The sequence below is a fragment of the Meriones unguiculatus genome, chromosome 17 (genome assembly GCF_030254825.1).
Source record: "Meriones unguiculatus strain TT.TT164.6M chromosome 17, Bangor_MerUng_6.1, whole genome shotgun sequence".
NCBI lineage: Eukaryota > Metazoa > Chordata > Mammalia > Rodentia > Muridae > Meriones > Meriones unguiculatus.
In genome coordinates, this window is record NC_083364.1 from 20,355,147 (window position 1) to 20,364,877 (window position 9,731).

The 9,731-nt window shown below is 53.2% G+C and overlaps 1 protein-coding gene across 3 annotated transcripts; it reads right to left on the reverse strand.

Annotated features, from left to right (window-relative positions):
- Positions 1 to 384: 384 nt before the first annotated feature.
- Positions 385 to 6,681, reverse strand: Slc25a41 (solute carrier family 25 member 41). 3 transcript variants are annotated; one of them, XM_060371313.1, is made up of 5 exons: positions 6,287 to 6,681; positions 6,067 to 6,129; positions 2,174 to 2,341; positions 1,350 to 1,497; positions 385 to 806 (listed from the first exon to the last, which is right to left on the reverse strand). In XM_060371313.1, the coding sequence occupies exons 1-5, from the start codon at positions 6,590 to 6,592 to the stop codon at positions 619 to 621; spliced, it is 873 nt and encodes a 290-aa protein (XP_060227296.1). In that variant the 5' UTR covers positions 6,593 to 6,681; the 3' UTR covers positions 385 to 618. The 3 variants fall into 3 exon arrangements, with proteins under 3 accessions (XP_060227296.1, XP_021488713.2, XP_060227297.1); XM_021633038.2 differs by having other exon boundaries at positions 6,067 to 6,174; positions 6,287 to 6,668; XM_060371314.1 differs by lacking the exon at positions 2,174 to 2,341 and having other exon boundaries at positions 6,067 to 6,174; positions 6,287 to 6,675.
- Between the last annotated feature and the right edge of the window lie 3,050 nt (positions 6,682 to 9,731).

The following is a 9,731-nucleotide window of genomic DNA, read 5'->3' on the forward strand; positions in this document are numbered from 1 at the left end:
TGTCCCGAGACTGGGTGAAACGCTCGGGGATTTGCAAAAATGTCCCTTTCATCCGAAGAACCTAGAGCCTGCTCTTCTTCCAGGACTCATGGCACCAACTCTTCCCTCAAGCCTGCCCCCTGGACCCAGGTTCCCACAGGGCTCCAAGCCTCCAGTTACAACCCTGGACCCAGGAGTCCCAGCTACCCCTTACAGGGGTCCAAGACGCCACAGAATTCCCAGCCTGGACTCAAAAATCTCAGGTCCCTACAGGAACCCAAGCCCCTTGCTCCCAGACCCTCTGGGTGGGAATTAAAGCTAGGACCTCGTACATGCTAGCCAAGCTCCTTGAACCACACCCTCATACCCCTAGTTCCCCACCAGAACCAGCTAATCCCAGACACAGACAGCCAAAACTATCTTTATTCCTTGTCTGCACCTTCTTTTGGACAAGCCTGCAAAAAACCAGGCTGGAATCCCAACTCAGACTGTATCCCGCCGGAGGGACTCCAAGCGCCGTTCTAACCCTAGTCCCGGATGGTTTTTGTAAACCAAAATGGCTCTAAAGCCTAAGCCTTGGAGGGCTTTTTGAGATCTAGGGACACTGGGCCTTCCATTCTTCTTCCTGTTGAGGGCATGTCATCTACTCGGGACTGGTACACCCAGAGTTTTCTTCATGGCCTCGTACACTAGGTAGCTGATGCCGCCTGCGGGCAACACCTTCAGTAACGTGGGCGTCATGCCTCTGTACAGCCCAGGCCAGCCCTGCTGGCTCAGTATCCGCCTGAAGACTCCCAGCATGGTGGGGTTGGAGCCTTCCACGGTGTCTGGGGACAGAAAAAGAAAAGTTCAGGTCTGTGTGTGACAGGAGATGTCACTGTGGTCAGCGTGGAGAATCTGAGGCACATTTGGAGGGACTTTTCTAGAGATCATTTGGTTAATACTATATATGTGTATATATTTTGAGATGGTGTCATGTAGGGCAGGCTTCCTTAGAGCTCCGTATGTAGCTGAGGCTAGCTTTGAACTCCCGATCCTCTTGTCTTTATCCCCTGCTGGAATGACATCAGCACCACACCCAGTTTACCTGATGATAGGGACTGAGTTCATGACTTCACATAACGTTGTACCAGGCTGAGCTAGAGCCCCAGTCGCAAGTTAGCTGAGGCTGGCCTCCCAAGTGACGGAATGATAGAAACGTGTTAATTTGAGGGCTGAGATGAGATTGGGAGTGAGCCTACGTTCTGATGCTTTCAGGTCTTAGCAGAGGGGTTTCCAATGAGTTACAGTTGGGGAAGGGTGAGAGAATTCAGAGAGCTGGGGTGCCGAGGGGGAGAGGCGTATACAGTGGCTCCTGGGGCCAGGCTGACCTTGTGCCTGCATCCTTGTGCGCACCAAAGTCAGTGGGTAACTGGCCATCTGGCCACAGGTCGTGGACAGTGTTACAGATGACAGGCTGACTAGGCCACTGGGGTCCTTCATGTCCCTGCCCGACTTCTGCCACAAGTACCGGAGTAGCTGCAAAAGGAGACAAGAGTGCTCTTGAAAAGGTTCAGAGTCAAGGCAGGCATGGGGATGCGCATCCTTTAGTCCCTCCACTGTTGAAGCAGAGGCTGGTGGGTCTCTAAATTCAGAGACAGCCAAGGCTACCTACTAAGACCCCATCCTCAAATACAGCCGAGCATGAGGCCACATGCCTTTTAACCTAGTGCTGGGCAGCAGAGGCTGGAGGATCTCTTTAAGTTTGAGGCTAGCCACATACATATTGAGCTCTAGGTCAGACAAGGCTACACAGTGAGATCCTGTCTTAAAAAACAGGCTTTGGATCTCTGAGTTCAAGGCCAGCCTGGTCTACAGAGTGAGTTGCAGGACAGCCTGCAACTACACAGAAAAATTCTGTCTTGGGCCGGGGAACATGGGGTTGGGGGTGGGTAGGAAGGGGAGGATAACAAGGACAAAATAACAACCACAACAACAAAAAACCCAACCAAACAAAAACAGTGGGCTGGAGAGATAGCTCCCCAGTAAAAAGCATTGGCTGCCTTTGCAGAAAACCCAAGTTCAGTTCCCAGCACACAAATACTGGTTTAAATATATCTAAAAAAAAAAAAAATTTTTTTTTTGAGAGAGAAGGGGCTGGTAGAAAGCTACTGGCTGACCTGAAGCCACTGCTCACCCCTCTGAGGACACACACCTCATAGACGGCCAGGTCGGTACAAGCATAGGGTATGATGCCCAGCATGTTGGGCAGATAGCCTCGGTACAGGGCTCCTGTGCCATCTCGTTCCACGATCTGCCTGGCACAGTCCAGAAGCCCTTTGTACTGGCCGGTGAAGCGCAGGGTCAGCCGAGTCTTGAGGACCTGGAGATGGGGAGGAGGTCCATTTGGCTAACCCTGCAGCCTGGCGTTGGTAGGTGGAGATACTGTCCAGGTGTCCAGGGTTTAGTTGTGCACATTCGCTAGGGCGCCAGTGTGGAAAGAGGGAGCCTTACCGGTGTGCACAAGCCTGGTTGAGCTTTTTAAAGAAAAGTTTAAACCAGGTTTTAACAGCCCTGGGGAGGCTGAGTCGGGAAGACTGCAAACTCCAGCCAGCCTGGGCCACAAAGCAGGACAACAGGCTGAGGCGGCGGTTCATTGGGTAGAGGGCGTACCTTGTGCAAAGCCTCGAGTTCCATCCTAGCCCCCCCATAAACTGGGTGTGGTGGCACACACCTGTCATCTCAGGATTCAAGAGTACAGAAGGGGTAGGAAGTCACACAGTGAGGGCTCCAGTCCAGCCTGGGCTACAGGGACACCCGGCCTCCACTCCTTTTGAGAAAGAGTCTCTATGCAGCCCTGGCTGGCCGGGAACCCACCATAAAGACCAGGCTGCCATCAAACTCTCACAGATTGTCCTGCCTCCAGAGTGCTGGAATTAAAGACACATGCCACCGGCCTGGTGGTGGTGGTGGTGGTGGTGGCGGCGGTGGCATTGGCGCACACCTTTAATCCCAGTACTTGGGAGGCAGAGGCAGGTGGATCTGTATAAATTCGGGGCCAGCTGGTTTATAGCCAAGGCTACACAGAGAAACCCTGTCTGGAAAACCAAAACCAAAACTAAACAAAAAAAGAGCTGGGCGGTGGTGGCAGAGGCCTTTAATCCCAGCAAAAGGGAGGAAGAGCAGGTAGATCAGGGTTTGAGGCCAGTCTGGTCTATAGATTGTATGTATTCCAGGACAGCCAGGGCCACACAGAGAAACAGTTCTGGGGATGGGGATGCAGGATCCAATCATGCCACCCCAAGATTCATTTAACCATAACCATTCCCCAAGACCCAACCAAATGTCTACTCTGTGTGTTTGAGACTGTGTCTGAAGTAGTCCAGGCTGGCCTCTTGTTCACCATGCAGCTGAAGAGGATCGAGAGTTCAAGATCATCCTGGGCTACATAGTGAGTTCAAGGGCAGCCTGGGTTATATGAAACTTCATTTCAAAAACAGAGGCAGAGGAGATACCTCAGTGCATTAAGGCATTTGCTCCTAAGCTTGATGACCCCGGTTTGATCCTGGGCTGCAAGTGGTAACTCCAGCTCCTGGGAACCCATGCCCTCTCCTGACCTCTGCAGACATTGCACTCACACATACAAACAGCAAACAAAACAAAGCAAGACAAACAAAGAACAGACGGGGTGCCGGAGAGATGCCTCAGTGGTTAAGGACAATAACTGCTCTTCTAGAGGACCAGGGTTCAAATCCCAGCACCCACATGGCAGCTCACAACTGCCTGTAACTCCTAGATCCGACACTCTCACATAGACACACACGCAGGCACAAAACACCAGTGCATATAAAATAAAGGTAAAATTTAAAAAAGATACAGACGGGTGCCCTACCATGTGTAAAACACTAAACTCGATCCTCATTGGTGCTCTTGTCCCCAATAAAAGAGGCAGCTCCCCTCACGACACACTTGGGAGCGCATGCACGCAACACACACACACACACACACACACACACACAACCAGAAACAAAAACTTAACTCTGAAATGCAAAAAAAAAAAAAAAAAAGTAGTCTCTAAAATTCTTTTTGAGGCAGGGTCTCACTGTCAGGGTCTGGCTGTCCCAGAACCAGCTATCTAGAGCAGGCTGGCCTTCAACTCACAGGCATGCCTCTGCCTCTGGCAAGGCTTCTGCCATGCCTGACAAAAAAAATCTACAAAGTTAAAGGGGAAACTGGGAAGGCAGTCTGAGTGTCCTCGAGGCAGGGGACCAGGGAGGTGGGTGGTCTGGGGGCTGCGGTCAGTGGGACACGCAGCCTGAGAGGAGGGACACAGAGCACACAGCTGTGTACTGTGTTGGTAGAAAAGGCAGCCTTTGGGGGTGCCTGAGCCAGTGCGTGGCCTGCTGTCACACAGCACCGGATCCTTGCCAAACTGCAGGCTGACTGTGAACTTTCCAGCTGACTTTGGAAAAGATTTCAACTTCTGCGAAAGTAGATGGTGCTGGGGGCCCTCTGCACTCTGATCCCAGCACCCAGGAGGTGGAGGCAGGAGGATCAGGAAGGAGTTCAGGGTCATTTTGGCTACATGGTGTGGGTAAGGACAGCGTGGGCTGCACTTTAAAAACAACCCAACCAACCCTCCCCAAAACAAAAAAGACTGCATAGCATTCATTGCTCGTTGTGTGTATGTGAGAGAGACTTTGAGTGCTCTGTGGTCTCTGGGGTTGTTGGAGACAAGGCCTGGGGCATCTGCAGTGACGGATGAGTGCCTGACACACAGCAAGGAAGAGGAGTGCAGGGCTGGGGTCCTGTCTCGGTGAAGAGAGCTTGCCCAGCCTGAGGAAAGACTGAGTTTCAGCATCAGAGAAAGAAACAGAGAATTCAGGGTTTGGTGTCCATAGTTCCAGCATGCGGGAGGCCCAGGCAGGACAAGCAGGCTGGTGTTCTAGGCCATCCCGGTTTACAGTGTGAAAACCTGAAAACCGGGGTCGATCAAACAAAAGAGGAAGGAGGAGGGGAAGGGGAAGTACCAAAGAGGGAAGAGGGGAATGGGAAGGAAGGGTTGGGGTGAGCAGAGGAAGGAAGGGAGAAGGAATCAGATGGTTGCTCTCCCAGGGGACCCACAAGGTGGCTCCCAGGCAGCTGTATTTAACTCCCGTTTCAGGGGATCCAGTGCCCTCTCCTGGCCTTCATGAGCACCAGACATGTACACACGGTGCATGAACATCCATACAACTAAATAATGAATTTTAAAAAAGAAAAAGCAAGGGGCCCTGGAGAGATGGCTCAGTGGCTAAGAGCCCCGGCTCCTCTTTCAGAGAATCCGGGTTCAATTCCCAGAACCCACATGGCAGCTCACAAACAGCAACTCCAGTTTCAAGGGATCTGACACCCTTACACATACATGCAGGCAAAACACCAAATGCACATAAGATAAGAATAAATAAATTTAAAAAAAGGAAGAAAAAGCAAGGCGGGGAAGTGGTGGTGCCTGTCAGCTCTCAGGAGTCAGAGGCAGGCAGATTTGAATTCAAAGCTAGCCCCTGGTGTACATATTAAGTTCCAGGACAGCCATGGCTACACAAAGAAATCCTGTCTCGAAGAACGACGACGATGACGAAGACGAAGAGGAAGAAGAAGAAGAAGAGGAAGAGGGGGAGGAGGAAGAAAGAAAAAGGAAAGAAAAAAACAGAATGAGGAAAGAAAAAGGAAAAGGTACCAGATGTGATGTGGTGGACATGACTTTACTCCCAGCACTCGGGAGACAGAGGCACGTGGATCTCTGTGAGTTCGAGGCCAGCCTGGTTAACAGAGTGAGTTTCAGGACAGCCAGAGCTACACAGAGAAACCCTATCTCAACAACAAACCCCGAAACCCAAAAAACAAAAACAAAAAGGAAGGCAGGAGGGTGGAGAAAAGTGAGGAGGGAGAAGAAGGAGCAAGGAAGGGGAGAGGGGAGGGAGAAGGGAAGGGAGCAGGCTGAGACCGGGAGGAAGAAGGGGGAGTGGGGTGTAAAAAGTGGGAGAGGAAGGAAAGGAGCGGAGGGAGGAGGAGGTGAGGGGTGCCCCAGAGTCAGTCCTGATCACCCGAGTCCTCCTGCCGCCTTACCTCCATGGGGTTGATGAGCGTCTGGGAGATGGCCACGGCCAGGGAGCCCGCGAGCACCCGCTCCTGGAAGGGCAGGAAGCTGTCCTCATGGCAGAAGCAATTCTTAAACTGCAGGGGTAGTGGGTGTGAGAGAACCGCCTGCCACAGCGCATCGGGAGGGTGTGTGTGTGGGGTGCCTTGCACTCTGGGGGCTCGATCTGCGGTGAGACCCCAGGCTCACCTGCTCAAACACAGAGAACTTGATGGCGTACTCCGGGGCAATCTTGAGCACGTTGATGCCGTTGCCGCGCCAGAGCGAGCGGACGCCGCCCTCCTGGATCAGGCTCCGCAGCCCACTCACCAGGTGCCTGAAGTTACTCTTGGAGGAGTACACCTGGGGAGCAGGAGGGGAAGCAGCCCCGAGACCCGCCAGGTGTTCCCCAGCCCCGCGCAGGCGTGCTCTAGCCGGGGCTCCATCCCTGACCACGCCCCTAGTCCCTCTCTGTGGGGAGGCTCCAGCCCTGAGCCAATCACGAGGTAGCTCCATTTATTTAGTTTTCACATTGATCTAAAGACCTCCTTTGTGGCCTGGTCTGGCAATGCTGGTCTGTGATCTCAACTCTTTGGGAGCCTGAGTCAGAAACATTGTAGCTTTTCTGGGCTACAGAGTGAATTCAGGTTCAACCTGGGCTTGCTTACTGAGATGACGGAAAAATGTGACAAGAGCGTGGCTGGTGGGACAGCTAGTGGTTAGAGCCCTGGGCTGGGGGCCCGAGGGGATGGCTCAGGGGTCAGGAGCCCCAGCTACTCTTGCAAAGGAACCTGCTTGGGTTCCCAGCACCCACATGGCGGCTCGCAACCACCTGTAACGCCAGTTCTAGGGGATCCAACGCCCTCTCCTGGCCTCCAGCGGCACTGCATGTATACCGTGCACAGACACGCAGTCAAACTCAAACACATAAAACAAAAACAAAGTTTTCAAGAAAGAAAGGAGGGCTGGGAACATTGCTCAGCCACGAGGGCTTCTCTGGCATGTGTGAAGCCTTGGGGTCCATTCTCAGGTTCTTCCATCCCTTCATGTCCCGCAGCAAACGTCTCAAAGACACCAGCCACAACCCACAGAACTCCAAACCTTTTTTTACCTCGGCTCACGTTGGTCTCTGTTCCCGGAGTTCTCTAAATCTAGCCCCAACATGACTCCACCTCCTGTTCCCATCTCCCACAACTCCAGTCACAGCAACAACTTTATGAGGCCTCTAGGTCTCTCTCCAGTCCACCTACTCCATCTGTCCCCCTCTCCAAACGTACTGTCCCCACAAAGGGTTTTTCAGCCCCATGGACAAACCTGCATGTAAACCCTGGCTCTGTCCAGAGGGGCCGTCCCTGTGCGGGACACCGCCCCAGCCGTGGCTCCAGAGAGCAGGAACTTCCACAGGGTTCCCTTGTTCTTCTCTTCCAAGACATCCACAGGGACGATCAGCTGCTCGCCTGTGTCCAGAACCTGGAACAACAGCCACCTGCTGGCCACACTCAACCCTAAGGGCGCGCCCTACGGAGGGCCCTCTCTGTCTTGCTTTGTTGCCTCCACATGGACAGTTCTTTGGAGAGGGTGACTTGGCAGGGTTCTTTCTTTCTTTCTTTCTTTTTTCTTTTTTTTTCTTTTGAAACAGAGTTTCTCTGTGTAGCTGTTTTGGACTCACTTTGTAGACCAGGCTAGCCTCAAACTCACAGAGATCTATCTGCCTGCCTCTGCCTCCCCCCCCCCCCCCCCCCCCCGTGCTGGGATTACAGGCATGTTGTCACGTTGGTGCTGAGTTGGTATTATTATTTTGAGTTTGTTTTGTGGCAGGGTTTCACTGTGTAGCTGTGGTTGTCCTGGAACACACTGTATAGACCAGGCTGGTTTCCAGTTCACAGAAATCTGCTTGCCTCTGGCTCTGGAGCGCTGGCACTGAGGCAGGTGCCACCACACCCATGCTGCTTTCTTTCTCAGCGATTTCCTTTTTGTGTGTGCATGCACATGAGTGAAAGTACCCAAGGAGGCCAGAAAAAGACAGGGGCTCCCTGAAACTGGAGTCACAGATGATTGTGGGCCTCCATGGGGACTGAGCTCTTGTCCCCTACAAGAAGTCTTTTGTGTTTTTTGAGACAGGGTTTCTCTGTGTAGCCCTGGCTGTTTGAACTCATGGAGACCTGCCCGACTCTGTCTCCAGAGTGCTGGGATTAAAGGTGTGTGCTGCCATGCCTGGCTTTTGCAAGAACCCTTAACTGCTCAAGTCTGGTTTTTCATCTTTGTGTGTGTGTGTGTGTGTGTGTGTGTGTGTGTACAGGGCAGAGGCTGATGTCCAGTGTCTTCCTGGGCCACCCTCTCCCTGCTATGTTTAGGCAGAGTCTCACCTGAGCCTGGAGTTCACAGGTTCATGTGGTCTAGCCAGCCAGCTTGCTCCCCCACCTCCGTGTCCACCCCGGGCTATTGGGGTCACAGGTGGCTGTCAGGCCTGCCCGGCATTTACAGAGGTTCTAGGGAGCGGATTCTAGCCTTGTGCTTGGAAGAGGGTCAGTTACTTTATCCCCTGAGCCACGTCTTCAGCCTTGCTCTCTTTCTTCCCTCCCCCCCCTTTTTTTCTGAGACAGGGGCTCATGGAGCCCTGACTGGTCTCTGACTCACTAAACAGCCCAGAGAGACCTTGAACTTCTGACACCCTGCCTGCAGCCTCCCTGGCACTGGGACAACAGTGGGTCCACCTCATGCACTCACACATGTCTCAGAATGGATACTCCACTCCGCCTGGAGGAACAAGATGCCCCATGCCATATGGGCAGCACAGCTGTTTCCCTTTGGTCTAGCCTGGGGCCCTGTGCCACCTTGCTCCCCAGACTTACCTGCTATGGTATGTTTTCACCCATGTGTCCAAACACACACTCACACCCTGGGTTCCAGGATGCATGTGGGGGTGGAGCAGGGTGGGGGGGCAGGGGTAGAGCTTTTCTACATAAGGCCTTGACCCTCTTGAGCAAGGTCTGGCCCCTGGTTACCTCAGCGCGGCCTCCCATGGCTGCTGCAGGGTTACTGTGTCAGTGTCAGCGTCCCCGTCCCTGTCCCCGGGTGTCTATCTGGCTCCCAGCTGAGAGTGGCTCCCTGCTGGCCTTGTGCTTTTAGGGGCAAGAGGAGGGTGAGGTCACAAAAGTGCCTGTGAGCTCACAAGCATGATGGTGGGCAGTGTGGCTGGTCTTGGTCTTCCTACGGTGTCTACATCCTAACTCCCACATGCCGGGAAGAGCCGGTGTGTCCTCAGAGTGGGGTTTTGTTCTAAGACAGGATGCCATGTAGCCCAGGCTGGTCTCAAACCCACCAAGTGGCTAAGGATGACTTTGAATTCCTGGTCCTCCTGTCTCCCCCTCCCAAGGCAGGAAGCAGAACGGAGTCAGTGTTGGGCTGGAGGCAGAACTTTGGTGCGGACAGATGGAGGGCTCCGGAGACGAGGGCAGAGAGAGATAGCTGCCCAGCTCGGTGAGTGAGCTCCATGCCACCCATCTGTGTACAACAAAAATGTTTTAAAATCCTTTTGTTTTCTTCTTCTCTTAAAGTAGGCATCAGTGAGACCGGGTCTCACATAGCCCAGGATGGCCTAAAACTTGCAATGCGGCAAGCGATGACTTTGAACTCCTGAGCCTCCTGCCTTCAC